This window comes from Staurois parvus, unplaced genomic scaffold (genome assembly GCF_062004578.1).
Source record: "Staurois parvus isolate SC_StPar_1 unplaced genomic scaffold, SC_StPar_1.0 ptg000014l, whole genome shotgun sequence".
NCBI classification, from domain to species: domain Eukaryota; kingdom Metazoa; phylum Chordata; class Amphibia; order Anura; family Ranidae; genus Staurois; species Staurois parvus.
This window is the reverse complement of record NW_028317810.1, coordinates 3,778,987-3,801,156: the sequence shown is the minus strand read 5'-3', so window position 1 is coordinate 3,801,156 and position 22,170 is coordinate 3,778,987. Positions and strand designations below refer to the sequence as shown.

The following is a 22,170-nucleotide window of genomic DNA, read 5'->3' as shown; positions in this document are numbered from 1 at the left end:
GCATTACTCTTTCAAGAATGATCTGTAGGGGATTACTTTTAAGAGATTGGGGCATGTGTGGCTGACAGGCATTCAGGAGGATTGCAATACTGCACCACAAATGCAAGCCTAGCATATGGAATGCAGTTCTTCTGTGTTCCAGACCTTTATTTTTGAATGCACAGGGCCCTAGATGCAGTACCACTCAGTAGAGTGTTCAGCCCAGCCACAGCCTGCCATAGGCTTTGACAGGCTGTCTGCAGTGGGGCTTGATGCTGTACTTGTCCCTCCCAGGCACACTAAAACACTGGGAGGAACGCACTACTCCTAGACTCCCTGTGTGCAATGGACCCTAGAGCTGTGAGCAAGTGCATCGCCAGCTGAAAAGTGGTGCACTGTCATAGGATCTGGCTAGCATCCTGTAACATGATCACAGACAATCATTTTCATAGAATGTTTATTGGAGATGTTATCACAATACAATGTAGTGAAGTGCCTTTGAAAATGGTATTCTCCAGATAATGAACATTTCTATTAAATAAACTTGATTTATTTTCCAAAAAACATAAAAGCAACATCTGCTTTCCTTTTTTTTAGCAGATATAGAAATATAATTTATTATCATACATTATACAAATGTTCACATTATTGGTTTTACAAGGCAAGAAGATGAGGCATCTTTTAAGAAATATGCCATAGGGTTACCAAGCAAATATGCTAAATGTAGACTTCCAAAGTAAGCCTATGCCATATGTCTCAAGGTTTAACATAACTAATAAAAAAAATCTGAGTCAAAAATAACTTTAATGAGAAAGAAATGCCAGGCGGACACTGAGGAAGAGTCAAGAACCATGCTGGTTTACTCTTCTTTCTCTTCACCATGAGTGATGATGTGAACAAGATTCTTGTAGTTTAAATTTCCTGTGACATCAGGGGGGAAAGCTGTGAACATCTGGTCGACCTACAACAAAGGAACACAAGGGCTACTGTAAAATCAAAAGCATTTCTTGAGGTGGAAGTAATACACCAGCTAGTTGTTCCTATTTCTACTGTGATTTCATTTAAACCTCTTTTTGACCAGATCGTTTCCATCCTTTTTACATTATCTGAATTATACATTATTGAAGTAATAATATGCTGTGTTGAAATGACACTTATTTCACAGCTGCATTAGTCTACGAAAAATCTTTAAAATGCAGAACAGCCAGCTAAAGCTAGTGGTTAGGGTTAGTAAGAAAGCAGGTTTTCTTTTATTTATAAAGAAAGCAGATAGGTTGAAAATTGTACCTCTTCGCTTGTGAACCTTTCAGCTTGGGTCATAAGCATTTCTCGAATACTAAAAATAAAACATAAAAAAGACATTTCTAAAGGCAACCAGGAACAGGAATCCATTACTGCATGTCTTTAGAGTACTAAACTTACTAATCTGATTTTAGAAGTCCACTGCCTTCAGGATCAAAGACTTTGAATGCACTCAGAATGGTTTCCTCTGGGTCAGCACCTGCATAACAAAAGACACATTAAACATACTATTTTGTCTATTATTTGCTAAATTGAATATCCTGAAAACCAGCTGCATATCTGGAAGCTGAGATGATTGCAGAAGTTGTTGAGATATTATAAGGAGCAACTATGTTTTGACATATAAGGAGCAACTCAAATCAATGGCTTTTATCAAAGAGGAAATCTTCTAGCTTTGAAAATATCTGCATAGAAGCTTACGGGCATGAGATACTTTCGAGAACTGGAAAATAGGGGCTGTAGGATAAGAAAGTCTAGTAAAGCATTGTTCAGGATTTTATGGGTTGATTTATGTAAGGCAAATAGGCTATTCACCTTGCAAGGGAATTTTAACTTTACAAAGAAAGTTCCTCTTAGCTTACTGGATGGAGACATTACCCAAATTGTAAAATAAAACAGTCATTTTGCTTGCACATGATTGGCTAAAAGAAGTCAGCAGAGCTTTACCTCCTTCACTAAGATAAGGGAAAATTCCCTTGCAAAGCGAACAGCATATTTGCATTCATTCCCTTTGTCCTTTCGGCCATGAGTTACCAGAACAATGGCAAAGAGATGAATTCAATTAAAACACCCCCTCACTGCCTCCACAAAAAACAACAACAGATGAGTAGAGTTCTGCTTTACCTCAGACTACAGTTCGATATACGATTCTCAGCAGGCTAGGTGCATGACTTTAAAGTGACACTAAGTCTACATTCACACTATAGCATTTTATGAAAGTGCGTGCAAAATTGTGTTGCAGGTTTCTGCGCATTGTCCCTTCAGGGATTAATAAAGTATTCTGATGCATAGTGCAGCCCATTCAATTTACTAGGCTTCTCTATGTGAGACAAACACAGTAAAGTAAATCATAGACCTTTTTGACCTTCGAGAGTCCTGCTTTTTAAACTGCACATTTTGTTGCCTTTGTCATGCATTTTTTCATGTGAAAACCGCTAATTTGTTTTACCATGTTTGGGGTGCCATTAACAATGAATGGCACTAAAATTGCAGCACGCGCTTTTTGCATTCTGTAAGTATGCACAAGATTCTGCGTGCATTCACAAAACACTATAGTGTGAATGTAGCCTAAACTCTAGTTTAAAGGGTAAGTTCACCTTTCGTAACATGTTACAAAACATATTCAGGGTGTAACATAAAACATGTTACAAACGGACCGGCCCACACTCCCCATTGTGACAGCTAGCGAGGGATCTTCTTGTCCCCCATAGCTGTCACAATTTTTAAAAAACGCGTTCGTACAGGGCTCCTCCTGTCCGGCCACGTCATTCATTCCAGTGTTCTGTGAATGAATGAATGAACTACAAGTCCCGACAACATTTGCGGCTGTCAGCTTGTAGTTCTCAATGAATTACCACGGTGCTTCACAGCTCATTGATTCTTCCTGTCAGTATATCTGCTTGCCCATATATCCCATATGGGCAAGCAGATATACTGACAGGTCTGTAGGGAGACCTGCATGGCACCAGTGATCTGCTGATCGCTGGTGCAATGCTTTAGAGGCTCCAGAAACAAAAAAAAATAAATACACATTTTTTTACCTTAAAAAAAATGTAAATTTATTATTTTTTGTAAAACGGTGAATGTATCCTTTAAAAAAAAATCTATTTAACTATCTATTCAGTATATATAGTCAATCTAAATATGGGGGAGTCAAAAGACCACGAAAATAGCAATAACAGTATCTTTCATAGAGAAAAGCTTTGGAATGTATAAAGAAGCATTACAATTGAAATAATTAATTGGGTACATTATATTCACAAATTACATTTAGTTGCATATTTTAATAAAATGACATAATTGTATGTGTATTTTTTTTAGCATAGATGACTAAATATATACAAGTGCAAGAAATTATCAGATTGGTACATATTTCAAAGGAATCAGTCATAATGCTAAGCAAATTCCAGATACATGTGATGTCCATTCCAGTAATCATGCAGTTCACACTTTGCTTCCTTCTGTTGTATACCATGGCAGATAATACAACACAAGGGCAGCATAACAGTTCTAGATAGGTCAGATATCTGAATTCCTATACAAGTATAGGTACACTGCATACATACACAATATGGACAAACATTTACAGACACCTGACGATCATACCTACCTATGCAGCTAAAACTATGTGGCCATCCCTACAAATTATTGAGTTCAAGACTTTCCAGTAAACACTATAGAATTCATTGAAATTTTAGACAGTTTTGTACTTCCAAGCTTGAGTGAACATCTTGAGGGAGGCCCTTTTCTGTTCCAGCATGATTACGCCCCTGTGCACATATTCAAGTCCATAAAACATGGCTTGCTGAGTTTGGTGTGGAGGAACAAAAGTGGCCTGCACAGAACCCAATCAAAGCCCTAATGAAGATCTTTGTAATGAACTAGAATGCTGATTATGAGCCAGGCCTTCTCATCCAAATTTATTACCTGATATCACAAGTACTTGTTTGAATGAACAGGCCAAAATACCTGCAGACACTCTCCAAACTCTTGTGGAAAGCTTTTCCAGAACAGTGGAGGCTTTTACAGCCACAAAGGAAGCTTTTTGACAGCATACATGAGCTAACTGACCTCTCAAGGTTTCTACTCAAATAAGGATACCTAGGTGGCCTGCTAGAGGTTTAGATATCTTCATGCTGTGGTACCCACCTTTTAGCTTCTCTCCAAACATTGTTAAGAACACAGTAAAGTTAATTGGTCCTGGGGCTTCTTGTAACATCTCTTCCAGTTCTTCATTCTTCACATTCAGACGACCTTGTCGAATATCAGAAAGTATGTGTTAACACTTCACAAACAGTCACATTCATTTGCAATCCATTGATTAGTTCCTCACTGAGAAAGCCATCTAGGTGTCCTCTAAATAGATACATTTCCAATACCTAATAATATTGAGTAACTGTCTGTAATTAGATGCTTCTAGTATCAAAGGGCAATACACAACTATTGAAATAGGCTATTTTTAGCTCTTCCTAATTCAGATGACAGCTGTATACACTATAGTGGTAATAATGAATGCTGAATCCTGTATGATTATGTGGATAATGTTACAGCTTCTTGTAAGGACATGTGCAAAAGTTATGTATAACATTTCACTAATGTATGTTTTGGGAACATAGCATGTGATAACAAGGGATTATATGTTACTTTAAAGTGTAAGTACAGGCAGATGTAAAAGACCATAACTGAAACCAGTTATGCAGTCATTAAAAATACCTGAATGTATATTTAAATATTACCTCAGCATGTCTTTGAACTAGTCTGCTGTAATCCCATAAGTGACATTTCATTAGGATCTATGGGCTGCAGCATGGTGCAATGCGCTGGATTGCTTTGCACTATGCTGTGCTGAAAAAAAGTACTGAATGCCATACTTTTTGTCAGTGCACACCACCGCTGTCCCAATGCATCTGGTTTGAATCCCACATGGAAGAAAAATATATTTGAAATATATTTTAAAAATATTCTTCCCAAATATATTGCCATATATTTGAAATGCTACAATTTTGACCATATTCAATATATATATATATATATATATATATACATACACATACTGCATGTTGAAATGCGTTTTTTTATTACAAAATATATGAAACATATTTTTAAAAATACATTTCAAATATACTGTATGTCTTTAAAAATACAAATCTACATTTTTGGAATGCATTTACAAATATATGTAAAAATATATGTTAAAATTACTTTTTTATATGTTAAGAAAAATCTGAATATATTTAAATAAATATATATTTTTTAAAATATATTCTTCAGATTTATATATATATATATATATATATATATATATATATATTAAATATGGCCAAAATTGTAGCATTTCAAATATATGGCAATATATTTGGGAAGAGTATTTTTGAAATATATTTCAAATATAGTTTTCTTCCATGTGGGATGGGCCACCAGACTGGGAGAGGGGAAATTCTTTAAACCGATCAGGCTTTATTGCATTCTGTAGTGCTGTGAACGTAATAAATGCATCTTTCTAATTGGAGGAGAGGAATGTTACTATTCTTTGACTGTAGCGGAGAAAAGTAAATGATAACTACCTTGTAGTGTGTGGAAGGCCTGTCTGGATTTAAAAACAACACATTAATTTTTTGGAAGGTACTTTAACTGTGTGTTTTGCCAAATGCCTTATGTTGCCACTTCTTTTTTCTTAGACATCAGGTTGTTTAAGCAGTGCTTACTGCAGTCTACCTTACTTTCAAGCAAGCACTGGTTCTATACTTTCTACAAAGGAACCTTTTGCATTTTAAGACACTAAAATATGGTAAGAGAAACAAAATGGTAACATCATTGCTACATTAAATAAATGATGAGCCTTACTCAGCTGGACAATAATGTAGTCTACGTGACCCTAACACAGTGCGTATAAAAACAGATTACAAAAAGATAATTAATTAATTGGTTAGTTCACCTCTATGAAAAAAACTGCCTATGCAGATAAGGGGTGTCTGTAGACAAAAACAAACTGGGACAGCTCTGACTAAACCTGAATAATGCCCTTGCTATAGGTATAGGCAATTTATGTACCTCATGAAGCCTGGCTGCACTGCTCCCAGGATGTAGCTAAGAGAGGCCTACATGTACAATGTACAAGTCAGAATTCATTTATATAGAAACTATTACTGCAATGAGAAATATCTCAAATATTAAGATATTATAATAATAAAAATATAATTTGTTTTAGTATTTTATTAAGCCATATGTGCTTTGGTTTTGGCAGTCCTTAAATGTTTGATTTATTAGGTAAGATCATGCTTTTTCATTCTTTCTAGGCTAAAGAGTATATACTGTATATAAAGCAGCAACTGTGACATTCACCAACAGTTCACTATAGGTGGATTTTCCTGATGCATGCGTTTTAAATTACAGTGACTGATTCACCTGTAGTAAATTTTAGTGATAGTCAAATTCACTGCTTTATAAATATTCCCCTTAATGTTGCTCTATAAAATTTCATTAAAGTGATCATACCTAAAGCAGCAAAGGTATCTCTAAGATCTTCTTTGTCAATGAATCCATCTCTGTTCTGATCCATGATGGTAAATGCCTTCATATTCAAAAATAAAGTAGTAATGTTAGCCAGTTCTGATAATTCTGAAAGTTTTTCTGTCTGTATGTTTGTCTGGTTTTGACACATAGTTGTCCTTTCCATACATGAGAATGTGAAATACAGTAACTGATGACATTAAAAGATTGTTTGAAGGTCATCATTCTAAGGAGAGGACCACCATCACTGTAGCAGACCAGTGCATGGGAATGGCTCATGCTATTTATTTTGCTAAGGAGCATTCCATGTCTAATTTCAATGGCCATCTTTTTGTATAATTGCATAGACTGGGATGCTTCAGAAATGTTAAAATAAACCAAAAGTGTTAGAAATTGTCATAAGGCCTCATGTACACTGGTTTATTATAAACATTGTCTCTCCTGACAGGAGAAAATCAGCGCTAAAAACTCACATCAGGTGCATTTTTCAAACCAGAGTTTAGCACCATTTGGTGTTTGGGAGTTTATTTAACGTATTTTTTGCTCCATAAGACGCACCTAGGTTTTAGGGGAGAAAAACAAGAATAAAAATATTCTGAACCAATGGATTGCAGACATAGTACAGGAGATGACCAGAGACTGCGGACACAGTACAGGAGATGACCAGAGACTGCGGGCACAGTACAGGAGATGACCAGAGACTGCGGGCACAGTACAGGAGATGACCAGAGACTGCGGGCACAGTACAGGAGATGACCAGAGACTGCGGGCACAGTACAGGAGGTGACCAGAGACTGCGGACACAGTACAGGAGATGACCAGAGACTGCGGGCACAGTACAGGAGATGACCAGAGACTGCGGACACAGTACAGGAGGTGACCAGAGACTGCGGACACAGTACAGGAGGTGACCAGAGACTGCGGACACAGTACAGGAGGTGACCAGAGACTGCGGACACAGTACAGGAGATGACCAGAGACTGCGGACATAGTACAGGAGATGACCAGAGACTGCGGGTACAGTACAGATGACCAGAGACTGCGGACACAGTACAGGAGGTGACCAGAGACTGCGGACACAGTACAGGAAATGACCAGAGACTGCGGAGATAGTACAGGGGATGACCAGAGACTGCGGGCACAGTACAGATGACCAGAGACTGTGGACACAGTACAGGGGATGACCAGAGACTGCGGACATAGTACAGGGGATGACCAGAGACTGCGGACATAGTACAGGAGATGATCAGAGACTGCAGACAGTACAGGGGATGTCCGGAGACTGCAGACATAGTACAGGGGATGACCAGAGACTGCGGACATAGTACAGGAGATGACCAGAGACTGCAGACAGTACAGGGGATGACCAAGAGACTGCGGACCTTTGGGGAGGGAGGGGAAGCGGATACCTGAATTTGACACTTCCGCGGAGTTGTCATCCCTTTAGTGTGGGCACCCGGCTGTGACACTGCGCTGCGCTTTGTGAATGGCCCGGCGTCTTCTGGGACCTGTCATGTGTGACCATTCACAAAGCGCAGCGCTTCTCGCGCATGCACAGTGGGCACCTGGCTGTCACAGCCGGGTGCCCACACTAAAGATGCCGGACGCACTAACATTTTCCCCTCTTTTTTTGGGGGAAAAAAGTGCGTCTTATGGAGCGAAAAATATGGTATTTCCTTGCCCAGAGTTTTAATTTATTCTGGGCACTGAAATTAATTAATGCTGAGGCACTAAACACGTGTTTAGACGCGTTTATGAGTGTTTAGGAGCATTTGGTGTTTTAAATGCCGGTAAACTCAGTTTTTTTTTGCTTTCAGAAAAATGCCAGTAAACTCAGCTGCCTGTAAACGCCTGTAAATGACTGTGTACATGGACACATAGGATAACATAGAGGAGAGTTCAGGAGCTTTAGACAAAAAACGCCAGACTGCTCCTAAATGCCAGTTTAACAGCTGCAGTGTACACAAGGCCTCAAACTATAAGACATATTTGGACGATGTCAGACAGTATATATTTCTTTGCTCATCCTCCAACTGTATACAAAGTCCACCAACAGCAAAAACATTCCCAATGAGGGGCTAGTCCGTGAGATCACATCCACACACTTTTTTTTTTACTAATGCTATACCAAACAGTGATGTAATATGTAAAGAAAAGAAGCAAAGGCTAATAGTCGGTATTTTTTTGTATGGGGCAGCATGTGAATGACCCCCTTCCACTAATGACGCAGAACTGTATGGCCAATCAGCAAGCAGCAGTACTGTCAATTATAAGCTTCAACCAGTATGACTAGTGGCTTACATGGGGTTCCTTCTCTATGCTACAACATGCATACAGGCTGGTGTGTGTGTGGGTGGTGAGTACAAGGAACACATGGGACCATTCATGGGTTTTGTACGTATGGGCAAACCACAGATTCAATTGAAAACAGAAGAAAACTACATACTTTATTTACAATTAAACAATCAGTATTTACAGCTCATATGCACATATTACCTGTAAAGCAATTATAATACAGAAAACAGTACAGTACTCATATTCACTCTTATGAGCCTCTATTCATTTGTTTCCTTTATTGATTTTGTTAATATGTGGACTTTTGTAAGAGACAGATTGGACAGAAAGTGACCCCTTGCCATAGGCAGTGAGACTGTGCTAAGAAAGCAGGCTCTGTACCTTTGAAACATTTGCTGTGTAGAAATGTTGTCTTTTCACTGTTTTATGTCTGGTTGTTTTCTCAAAGTATATATGATTTTCATTTTGTTTTTATAGATCTTGACTTTCATTTATAATTTAAACTACTGTATTACTCTATTGGCAACTGAGCTCTTTGGCCCATAGCAAGTACAATAACAGTATACGCCTTAAGAGAATATCTGACTGGTTTACTCACCTCCTTAAATTCCTGAATCTGGGTTTGTTCAAACATGGAGAATACATTGGAGTTGGCCCCTTCAGCTCTCTTCTTTGCTTTCTTGGGAGACTTTAAAACAGTTAAGTGAAATCGTAAAAAAAAAAAAAAAAACAAGAAAAGGCAGAGACATTTCTGCACATCAACAGTTTTACAGCTTATGACAATATACTCAGTGGAATATGTATGTTCTTTTTTTTTATTATGTCTTTTATTTAATATTTTATTTCTTTCCAATTCTTAAAACAATACTCTTTCATCATTATTACATAAGAAATACAAACCATTCTCCCACATTTCCCCACCCTACCCACCCCTCCCAATTTTCCCCCGGTCCATGTAATTCTGTCCAACTCTTTCCATCCTTTCCTGTACATAACTATATTTATTTTCTTTAATCCTCTCCTCCTATACATTTCTTGATCTTCAGTTCAGTTCTCTGGCATCAATCCGACTGGGCCTCCCACCGCATCCAGATATTTTTTAGATGTCTTAAAATCATGCCAGCTAACCCATTCCTTTCTTAACTGTTCCATTTTATCTTCATCTATATGCCATAGCTCTTCCATCTTATTTATATCGTCAACTCTATCAATCCAATCCCTCAATGTTGGGGGCTCCTGTACTTGGCAGAATTTTGGGATGAGTACCTTAACTGCACCAATTAAATGATATAATATGCTGTTTTTGTATTGTTTCAAAGGTATTTCTGACCCATAGAACAAACATCCCCATGGCTCTTTCTGCATAGTGATCCCCAATATTTCTTGTATGACTTCTATAATATCCTGCCAAAACATCTGTATTTTAACACAATCCCACCATATATGTGCCATAGTTCCCTTTAATCTGCATCCTCTCCAACACAACGGTGATACCTCTCTTCGCTGTCTATGTGCCACACTCGGTGTTAAATACCATCTGGTTAAACAGCTATAATTCATTTAAACCGTGCTCATGTTCATTGCCCCGTGTGTCAATTTATACATTTTATTTATCTGCTGTTCACTTATTTTCATTCCCAGCTCCCTTTCCATTTCTCTAAGAACAGCGGGGGGCCAGCTCCCATCAATTCGATAAGGATCTTATATATCTTAGAACTGATATGCTTTGGAGCTCTGTCACAGCTCAGCATTTTCTGAAATGGGAGCACATCCTCCGGCATCCTGAAAGGCTGGGGAAGCTTTGAAACAAAATGCCTTAATTGATAATATTTCATTACATCTAATACAACAAATAAGTCTTTTTTCCTTTTTAAATCTTGAAACATGTACAACTCCCCCTTATTTACTATATCCCTTAAACATGCATCTTTGTTTTTAAACCACTTCCCTGAAATTTTGTCATTCTGTGGTGGGAAATACTCCGTCCCCACCAAAGGAATCAACAAAGAATTATACTTCCACCCCATATGCTTATGTGTTCCATCCCACACTCTCAAAACCTCCCGTGTCAACGTGCTACTAGTTTCATCCATAGTGCGAAACTTTCGTGGTATCCAAATAATTTTCTCAAGACATGCATTACTTAAAATACTTTCCATTTTAACCCAACTGTTCTCCAGTAAATTATAAGTCCAGTCTACTACTGGTGACATCACCGCAGTGTAATAAGTCCTAATATTGGGCAAATTTAATCCCCCTTTCCCTTTATTTTTACACAAAACTTTGTATTTAATTCTAATATTTTATTAGCCCATATATATTTAAGTATTATTTTTTTTATTATCCCGAAAAACGATCCTGGTGTATGAACTGGGAGCATATGAAATTTATACAGGATTTTAGAGACTATCACCATCTTAACCAGATTTATACGCCCGAACCAGGAGACCCTACCCCTTGAAATTCTTCTCATCTCTTCTTTTATTTCATTTATTAATGGTATATAATTAACCAGGTATATATTTTTTATTGAGGGGGTTAGCTTTATTCCCAAATAATCTAATTCCTTCTCCGTCCATATAAATGGAAAGTTCTTTTGTAGGGTCTGCTTTTCTTGCTTTGAAATGTTAACATTCAAAATCTCTGATTTTGTGGGGTTTATTTTCAAATTTGAAAGCTCACCATATTGTTTTAATAATCCCATTAACCTCTTGCCGACCGCGCATAGCCGAATGACGGCTTCACCGCGGCCGGCCAGTTCTGAGTGGACGTCATATGACGTCCTCCCAGAACACGCTCTCCTGCGCGCCCCAGGGGGCGCGCACCCGGCGATCTCCGTGATCGCTGTGTCCTACGGACACAGCTGATCACGTGATGTGGTGAAAGGCCGATCCCACCGGCCTTTTACCACGTGATCAGCGGTGTCCAATGACACGCTGATCACAGGGAAATGCAAGTGCCGGTTCTCGGCTGCACTTTCCTCACGCTGTCAGATCGTGAGGAAAGTACTGCCGAGAACCGGCAGTTGTCAGAGCGGGGATCGGCACCGATCATCAGGGCACTGATGATCAGTGCCCTGATGATCGGTGCCCAGCAGTGACACCCGCAAGTTCCGCCCAGCAGTGCGCCCACTAGCCCCGCCCACAGGTTCCCAGCAGTCCCCTCACCTGTGCCCAGCAGTGCCCCCACCTGTGCCCAGCAGTGCACCCACCTGTGCCACTCTGCAGTGCCACCTACCTGTGCCCAGAAGTGCCACCTACATGTGCCCAGCAGTGCCACCCACCTGTGCCCACCCACCTGTGCCCACCAGTGCCACCCACCTGTGCCCACCAGTGCCGCCCACCTGTGCCCACCCACCAGTGCTGCCCACCAGTGCCACCCACCAGTGCAGCCCAGCAGTGCTGCCAGTCAGTGCCACCAGTCAGTGCCCAGGGGTTGTGCCAGTCAGTGCCGCCAGTCAGTGCCCAGAAGTGATGCCAGTCAGTGCCGTCTATCAGTACCCATCATCAGTGTCACCTATCAGTGCCGCCTATCCGTGACCCCTAATTAGTGCTGTCTATCAGTGCCGCCTATCCGTGCCGCCTCGTTAGTACTGCCTATCAGTGCCCTTTAGTGCTGCCTATCAGTGCCCATCAGTGCCGCCTATCAGTGCCCATCAGTGCCGCCTCATCAACGCAAATCAGTGAAGGAGAAAAAATACCTGTTTGAAAAATTTTATAAAAGAAACAAATAAAGTTTTTTTTTTTTCAAATTTTTTGCACTTTTTTTAATTTATAGCGCAAAAAGTAAAGCGCCCAGTGGCGATTAAATACCACCAAAAGAAAGCTGTATTTGTGAGAAAAAAATGATCAAAATTTCATATGGGTACAATGTTGCATGACCGCGCAATTGTCAATCAAAGTGCGGCAGCGCTGAAAGCTGAAAATTGGCCTGGTAAGGAAGGGGGTATAAGTGCCTGGTAGGCAAGTGGTTAAACTGGGTAACGTTAATCTGGGGTTCATGATATTAAACAGCATGTCATCTGCGTATGCTGCTACTTTGTGATCTACATCCCCTATTTTAATTCCTCTAACATCTACACTCTTTCTTACTGTCGCCAATAGAGGTTCTAGGGATATAACAAATAACAACGGGTATAATGGCCATCACTGTCTAGTACCATTATACATTTTAAAAAATCTTGAAAGGGATCCATTTACCTTTACCGCTGCTGATGAACCATTGTTCTCCCAGGCTCTGCTGCCCATCTGTGGGCCCGGGACCAGCTCACTGCTGTCAGCTAGAGGGGAGGGAGGAGAGCGGACACATCCGCTCCACTCCCCTTCTTGTCCTGACCCAGAAGTGACGTTATAATGTCACTTCCGGGTCTCCGGAAGCAAGGAAAGAATGTAATGCAGTGTGATGGGCACTGCATTACATTCAGGGGAGTACAGGGGAGACATTGGGGATCTTTTAGACCCTGGATGCCTCAATAAAGAGAACCTGTCACCAAAAAATCATCACATAGGGGGACTTTGTCCCCCTATGTGATGAAAAAAAATAAAAATAAAAAAAAGCAAACTTTTTTTAATTGTAAAAAATTAAAGTTACACCCAAGCACATACTATCCCCCCCCCAAAAAAAATTGAGGCCCCCCACCCCCACATACAAACGTAACAGCAAACGCTAAGGTGCCTACGCATGAAATCGTCAATTGCAATACACGTCACATATCGCCACGCACACCAGAATGAGAGCAATACTTCTAGCAGCAGACCTCCTCCAGAACACTATACTGATGACCTATAAGGAGCTTTAAAAGCGTCACCTATAGCAAATATAGGATACTGCAGTTCGTCGCCATTTCACAAGCGTGCACAAATTTAAGGTTTTACAAGTTTGATATCTATTTACTTGGCGTAACCTCATCTTTTATATTTTACAAAAAAATAGGGTAATTTATTGCTTTTTATTGTGCCCTAAAAATAACTTTTAGTATTTTTTACTGAAATTTTGCGGTAATATCATGCGGAATAAAAAATACCACTATTTTATTCTCTAGGGTCTCTGCTTTCAGAAAACATGTGTTAAGGGGTTTTATGTAATCTTCAGGCCTAAAATGATTTTTTAAACTTGTGCAAAAAATGCAAAAACGGCTCTGGCAGCGAAAGAGATAAAAGATGAGCCGGACACTCCCCTTTCCTGAAGAGCACCCAATCGATGTTCATTACACTGCAAGGTCTCTCCCCTCCCTGCTAGTCCCCAGGGGTGGGGCTGGAGACAGGCAGGGAGGAGAGGAGGAGATAAACAGCACAATGGTAAAAATATTAAACGTTTAAGTTGCCATAAAGTCCCTTTTGTTTTTAAAAGCCCCAGACATTCCAAATATCACCTTCGATTTAAATAGTTTTGGTTTAAAAATTTGTTTTGTTTTTTTTTTAATCGGGACAAGTAAATTGGGGCTCCGATTTATTCCCTGGACAAGTAGTTTTTTAAAAAATTTCCACACCCCTGATCTTATTAACTAGCTGCCGACCGCAGATAGCCGAATGACGGCTGCACTGCGGCCGGCCAGTTCTGAGTGGACGTCATATGACGTCCTTCCTGGGGCGCGCTCTCCTGCGCGCCCCAGGGGGCGCGTACCCGGCGATCTCCGTGATCGCTGTGTCCTACGGACACAGCTGATCACGTGATGTGGTAAAAGGCCAATCACAGCGGCCTTTTACCACCTGATCAGCGGTGTCCAATGACACGCTGATCAGAGGGAAATGCAAGTGCCGGTTCTCGGCTGCACTTTCCTCACGCTGTCAGATCGTGAGGAAAGTACTGCCGAGAACCGGCAGTTGTCAGAGCGGGGATCGGCACCGATCATCAGGGCACTGATGATCAGTGCCCTGATGATCGGTGCCCAGCAGTGACACCCGCAAGTTCCGCCCAGCAGTGCGCCCACTAGCCCCGCCCACCCGTTCCCAGCAGTGCCCCCACCTGTGCCCAGCAGTGCCCCCACCTGTGCCCAGCAGTGCACCCACCTGTGCCACTCTGCAGTGCCACCTACCTGTGCCCAGAAGTGCCACCTACATGTGCCCAGCAGTGCCACCCACCTGTGCCCACCCACCTGTGCCCACCAGTGCCACCCACCTGTGCCCACCAGTGCCGCCCACCTGTGCCCACCCACCAGTGCTGCCCACCAGTGCCACCCACCAGTGCAGCCCAGCAGTGCTGCCAGTCAGTGCCACCAGTCAGTGCCCAGGGGTTGTGCCAGTCAGTGCCGCCAGTCAGTGCCCAGAAGTGATGCCAGTCAGTGCCGTCTATCAGTACCCATCATCAGTGTCACCTATCAGTGCCGCCTATCCGTGACCCCTAATTAGTGCTGTCTATCAGTGCCGCCTATCCGTGCCACCTCATTAGTACTGCCTATCAGTGCCCTTTAGTGCTGCCTATCAGTGCCCATCAGTGCCGCCTATCAGTGCCCATCAGTGCCGCCTCATCAACGCAAATCAGTGAAGGAGAAAAAATACCTGTTTGAAAAATTTTATAAAAGAAACAAATAAACTTTTTTTTTTTTTTCAAATTTTTTGCACTTTTTTTAATTTATAGCGCAAAAAGTAAAGTGCCCAGTGGCAATTAAATACCACCAAAAGAAAGCTCTATTTGTGAGAAAAAAATGATCAAAATTTCATATGGGTACAATGTTGCATGACCGCGCAATTGTCAATCAAAGTGCGGCAGCGCTGAAAGCTGAAAATTGGCCTGGTAAGGAAGGGGGTATAAGTGCCTGGTAGGCAAGTGGTTAAACTGGGTAACGTTAATCTGGGGTTCATGATATTAAACAGCATGTCATCTGCGTATGCTGCTACTTTGTGATCTACATCCCCTATTTTAATTCCTCTAACATCTACACTCTTTCTTACTGTCGCCAATAGAGGTTCTAGGGATATAACAAATAACAACGGGTATAATGGCCATCACTGTCTAGTACCATTATACATTTTAAAAAATCTTGAAAGGGATCCATTTACCTTTACCGCTGCTGATGAACCATTGTTCTCCCAGGCTCTGCTGCCCATCTGTGGGCCCGGGACCAGCTCACTGCTGTCAGCTAGAGGGGAGGGAGGAGAGCGGACACATCCGCTCCACTCCCCTTCTTGTCCTGACCCAGAAGTGACGTTATAATGTCACTTCCGGGTCTCCGGAAGCAAGGAAAGAATGTAATGCAGTGTGATGGGCACTGCATTACATTCAGGGGAGTACAGGGGAGACATTGGGGGTCTTTTAGACCCTGGATGCCTCAATAAAGAGAACCTGTCACCAAAAAATCATCACATAGGGGGACTTTGTCCCCCTATGTGATGAAAAAAAATAAAAATAAAAAAAAGCAAACTTTTTTTAATTGTAAAAAATTAAAGTTACACCCAAGCACATACTATCCCCCCCCCAAAAAAAATTGAGGCCCCCCCACCCCCACATACAAACGTAACAGCAAACGCTAAGGTGCCTACGCATGAAATCGTCAATTGCAATACACGTCACATATCGCCACGCACACCAGAATGAGAGCAATACTTCTAGCAGCAGACCTCCTCCAGAACACTATACTGATGACCTATAAGGAGCTTTAAAAGCGTCACCTATAGCAAATATAGGATACTGCAGTTCGTCGCCATTTCACAAGCGTGCACAAATTTAAGGTTTTACAAGTTTGATATCTATTTACTTGGCGTAACCTCATCTTTTATATTTTACAAAAAAATAGGGTAATTTATTGCTTTTTATTGTGCCCTAAAAATAACTTTTAGTATTTTTTACTGAAATTTTGCGGTAATATCATGCGGAATAAAAAATACCACTATTTTATTCTCTAGGGTCTCTGCTTTCAGAAAACATGTGTTAAGGGGTTTTATGTAATCTTCAGGCCTAAAATGAATTTTTAAACTTGTGCAAAAAATGCAAAAACGGCTCTGGCAGCGAAAGAGATAAAAGATGAGCCGGATACTCCCCTTTCCTGAAGAGCACCCAATCGATGTTCATTACACTGCAAGGTCTCTCCCCTCCCTGCTAGTCCCCAGGGGTGGGGCTGGAGACAGGCAGGGAGGAGAGGAGGAGATAAATAGCACAATGGTAAAAATATTAAACGTTTAAGTTGCCATAAAGTCCCTTTTGTTTTTAAAAGCCCCAGACATTCCAAATATCACCTTCGATTTAAATAGTTTTGGTTTAAAAATTTGTTTTGTTTTTTTTTTAATGGGGACAAGTAAATTGGGGCTCCGATTTATTCCCTGGACAAGTAGTTTTTTAAAAAATTTCCACACCCCTGATCTTATTAACTAGCTGCCGACCGCAGATAACTGAATGACGGCTGCACTGCGCCCGGCCAGTTCTGAGTGGACGTCATATGACGTCCTCCCAGAACGCGCTCTCCTGGCGCGTACCCGGCGATCTCCGTGATCGCTGTGTCCTACGGACACAGCTAATCACGTGATGTGGTAAAAGGCCAATCACAGCGGCCTTTTACCACCTGATCAGCGGTGTCCAATGACACGCTGATCAGAGGGAAATGCAAGTGCCGGTTCTCGGCTGCACTTTCCTCACGCTGTCAGATCGTGAGGAAAGTACTGCCGAGAACCGGCAGTTGTCAGAGCGGGGATCGGCACCGATCATCAGGGCACTGATGATCAGTGCCCTGATGATCGGTGCCCAGCAGTGCCACCCGCAAGTTCCGCCCAGCAGTGCGCCCACTAGCTCCGCCCACCTGTGCCCAGCAGTGCACCCCCCTGTGCCCAGCAGATCACCCACCTGTGCCCAGCAGTGCACCCACCTGTGCCCAGCAGTGCACTTACCTGTGCCACTCTGCAGTGCCACCTACCTGTGCCCAGAAGTGCCACCTACCTGTGCCCAGCAGTGCCACCCACCTGTGCCCACCCACCAGTGCTGCCAGTCAGTGCCACCAGTCAGTGCCCAGGGGTTGTGCCAGTCAGTGCCGCCAGTCAGTGCCCAGCAGTGATGCCAGTCAGTGCCGTCTATCAGTACCCATCATCAGTGTCACCTATCAGTGCCGCCTATCAGTGCTGCATATTAGTGCCGCCTATCCGTGACACCTCATTAATGCTGTCTATCAGTGCCGCCTATCCGTGCCACCTTATTAGTACTGCCTATCAGTGCCCTTTAGTGCTGCCTATCAGTGCCCATCAGTGCTGCCTATCAGTGCCCATCAGTGCTGCCTCATCAACGCACATCAGTGAAGGAGAAAAAATACCTGTTTGAAAAATTTTATAATAGAAACAAAGAAACTTTTTTTTTTTCAAATTTTTTACAATTTTTTATTTTTAGCGCAAAAAGTAAAGTGCCCAGTGGCGATTAAATACCACCAAAAGAAAGCTCTATTTGTGAGAAAAAAATGATCAAAATTTCATATGGGTACAATGTTGCATGACCGCGCAATTGTCAATCAAGGTGCGGCAGCGCTGAAAGCTGAAAATTGGCCTGGTAAATAAGGGGGTATAGGTGCCTGGTAGGCAAGTGGTTAAGTAAGGGCTGCCCTCTGCTGCTGACAGAGAAGAAAAGAAAAGATCCATAAAGTGGATCACCACAATATAGATCACTGAGCTCCACAGCTCAGTGGGGTGGATTTTCTAAAGGCAAATAGGCTGTTCAATTCGCAAGAGAAATTGTACCTTACTAGGTAATTCTCCCTAGTGGTTGATGTATGTGAATGTAATTTCACTTTGTAAATAATACCCAATCACATGCAAGGGAAATAAAAAACAGCATTTTTGCTATACATGATTGAATGATGGATGTTGGCAGAGCTTCACCTCATTCACTAAGCTCTGGGGAAAATTCCCTTGCAAGTTGTAACTTAACTTGCAAAGTAAACAGTCTATTTGCCTTCAGTAAATCAACCCCAGAGTATCCAATGATGGCGCTGCGTATTTACAGTTTACATTTTCTTGATAAAGATTTGTGCTGCATTGTAAGCACTAAAAATACACATTGGACAATAGGAAGAAAACACAACAGGCTTTGATTAGAACAAAGTCATATCACGCATAATGCCAGCATTTATGTAAACATTTGCAAACTTATCTACAATGTTGTTTAAGCCTGAGTGAACTACCATAAATCACAGTACATTTGAAAGGGTTTTTAAGAATGGTATTAAAAAGTCATATGGTTGATAATTATGGCTTTTTCCACTGACTCCCTGTGTCCCTACATCATTTAGTTATAGAGCACACGGAAATGTACACAGTGCAACTGACATTGCAAGTTCTGAAAAACTAAAATTCTTTTCCTGCCTTGATACCAGGCAGTAGAGACTTTAATATGTTTGACCCTTGGGTATCAATCACTTGCTTATAGCCATAGCTCTCAACTGTCCCTCTTTTGGAGGGACTGTCTGTCTTTTGAGACCAAATCCCTCTGTTCCTCAATTGTACCCTCCTTTTGGTCTGATGTGTACAAAATGTACTATTTTACTACCAAAAATGTTGTGCTACACCAAACTTTTTATCCAGCCTCTACATTACTGCATTTGTTATTTTAAAAAGCCAATTTAAAGGAAAAATGGAAGTAAAAAATTTGCTTGTGTGGTTTAGCCAATAATTTTCTTTATATTAGATCTTTGTGGTCCGTGTAACAGGGGCTGTGACACGGACATGACCTTTGCCTATATACTGTGTGCTTCATCATCTCAGAAAAATGGGAGGTCTGCTATAGCATACAGAATTAAGTTCCACAAATCATATCTGTTATGTCAAATGAATAATAATATGACAAAATGACAATAACCTTTTATAGTTTTTTCTTTCCAAATCTGAAAGTAAAGATCCTAATGTTAAAATATAGCATAGACCATGGGTAGACAACCTTGGCACCCCAGATGTTGTGGAACTACAAGTCCCATGAGGCATTGTAAGACTGACAGCCACAGTCAAGATTCCCAGAGACATGATGGGATTTGTAGTTTCACCACAGCTGGAGTGCTGAGGTTCTCTACCCCTAACATAACATGTAGTGTGTAATTGTGCTTCTACTTGCAGGACTAAAATATTGGTCCAGCCTCTTTTTATGCTTTGATATGTTACATTTATATACATTATGTATTTTTATAGCTGCATAAACAATAAGGCCACACATGGTTATAGTATTGCATTAAGTAGTCAGCATATTTTTTTCAGCAATGTTAAATAACGTGTTGCTTCGCTTTCTAGTAATGAAGTTCACCATGCAGATACTAAAAGGGCTACAACTTTAAGTAGTACAAAACACAAGAGCAACTTGGATGTTTAAATAATAGGATATAATGTCAAACATTCATACATTCTTTTTTGTAATGTTCCCATTGTCTTATGTGCCTTTCATTAATTCCCAGGATTCTATGTCTGGGAGTACCCACATTATTATACATCCAATATTTGCTTACCATTGCTGTGCTGCTTTGTCAGGTGTTGCTGCCAGTGGATTTCTAAGACCAGATCTAAGGACTCTGTCCAGCGAGACAATAAATATCCCCCCAAACTAGTTATAAATAAACTCATGCCCACTTTTGGCAGTGCTAGGTAGGTTAGCCCCATCCTCAAACAAGCCTTTCCCTTGTCTCCAGTCTTGACACATTGTTGCGCAGTCTGATGATATGTGAGACAAAAGAAGATCTGAAGGTTACAGAAACCCTATGCTTCTGCAGCTCCATCCCATATGTGTTCTTATTTAAAGTAACAATGCTTTGGCAGATGGCTAAGAATACTCCTCCTGACAATAGCTGCTGATGTTACAATGGTGCCACATACCAACTCTTACTTTTGTACTCTACATTTCAGTAACAAGGTTCCCTGTTTTTAAATCTATTCATTTAGGGCAAGTAACAAATACATTGTATTGATAAGTCAGCCAAAATAACAACTCAACTACAGTGTTCTAGTAGTCCTAGTGTTCAAACTGGAAAAACTCAATATATTGTCTGTCTGTGTAATCTATCAGTCATCAGTCTCTAGATGCAGATGCAGGTAGTACGGTGGAATGGATTGATGACATAGTGCTGAATACCATTCTGAGCAATACATTATTTTATTATCATATAATGAATATCTACCTATTTCCCACCATGCTTCCATATCAAATATCTTGAACCACAGCTATTACTGTTCTCCAGGAATGTAATTAAATACCTGGTCATCTAGGAGCAAGGTTAATCATATCATAGCAGTAATACTGCAGCTTTCATGCAGCTCCTGAGCCTGCGGCCCTTAGCTGCCCTTTACACTTAGCGGAGTGTACCCAGGCCATTAAGGGGCTTTTTTTATGTGTTGCTATGCACAACTTGCAGGGGTGTGGAAATTTTTGAAAAAACTACTTGTCCAGGGACTTAATCGGGGCCCCAATCTACTTGTCCCTCATGACAATCTACTTGTCCAGATAAAAGAAGAAAAAAAAAAAATTAACCAAAATCGTATTTAAATCTGAGGTGCTGTTAGGAATGTCTGGGGCTTTTAAAAAAAAGAGGCTTTATGGTGAGTTAAACGTGAAATAATTTTAACATTGCGCTGTTTATCTCCTCCTCCCCTCCCACTTCTCTCCAAGCACTGCAGCGGGGACTAGCAGGGAGGAGAGAGACCTTGCAGTGTAATGAGCACCGATTGGCTTCTCCTCAGGAAAGGGTGGTCAGGGGCAGACTGACCATTTAGAAAATCGGGCACTGCTCAAGGGCCTGGGGTCAGTAGGGGGCCCCATAAGATGCCCCTGGTACCTTTTTCATAGGCTTTTTTGAGTTTGGGCAAGGACACGGGGTCCCATGATCCCCTATTGCCCGGGGGGCCCCATGAGTTGTCAGTCCGCCCCTGGTCAGGGCTTATCCTTTATCCGTTTCGCTGCCAGAGCCGTTTTTGCATTTTTTGCACACGTTTAAAAAAACCTTTTTAGGCCTAAAGATTACATAAAACCCCTTAATATGATATATTTTCTGAAAGCAGAGACCCTAAAGAATAAAATAGCGGTAGTTCCAATTTTTTATGTCGCATGATATTACCACAAAATTTCAGTAAATAATTAAAAGTTAATTTTAGGGCAAAAAAAAGCAATAAATTACCCCATTTTTTGTAAAATATGAGGTTGCATCGAGTAAATAGATACCCAACTTGTCAAACCTTAAATTTGTGCGCACTCGTGAAATGGCGACGAACTTCGGTACCCTATACTTTCTATATGTGACACTTTGAAAGCTCCTTATAGGTCACCAGTTTAGCGTTACGGAGGAGGTGGTAGTATTATTGCCCTCATTCTGTCGTGCGAGGTGATATGTAACATGTATATCGCAATCAATGGTTTCATGTGTAGGTGCCCTAGCGTGTTCTTTTACGTTTGTACGTGCGTATATGTGGGGGGGGGGGATTG

The 22,170-nt window shown here is 41.2% G+C and overlaps 1 protein-coding gene across 1 annotated transcript; it reads right to left on the bottom strand.

Moving 5' to 3' along the window:
- Positions 1-422: 422 nt before the first annotated feature.
- MYL2 (myosin light chain 2) lies at positions 423-20,360 on the bottom strand. The gene is made up of 7 exons (XM_089676864.1): positions 20,207-20,360; positions 9,404-9,493; positions 6,496-6,571; positions 4,150-4,254; positions 1,402-1,480; positions 1,267-1,315; positions 423-940 (listed from the first exon to the last, which is right to left on the bottom strand). Exons 1-7 carry the CDS (start codon positions 20,207-20,209, stop codon positions 839-841), a joined length of 504 nt encoding a protein of 167 aa, XP_089532990.1. The 5' UTR covers positions 20,210-20,360; the 3' UTR covers positions 423-838.
- Between the last annotated feature and the right edge of the window lie 1,810 nt (positions 20,361-22,170).

What these genes read in the sequence shown, in the direction of transcription:
- MYL2 (XM_089676864.1), bottom strand. An exon ending in AGATTCAGGAATTTAAGGAG is followed by an intron (nt 6,572 to 9,403) that starts GTGAGTAAACCA and finishes TTGAATATGAAG; the next exon opens with GCATTTACCATCATGGATCA. An exon ending in AGATACCTTTGCTGCTTTAG is followed by an intron (nt 4,255 to 6,495) that starts GTATGATCACTT and finishes ATATTCGACAAG; the next exon opens with GTCGTCTGAATGTGAAGAAT.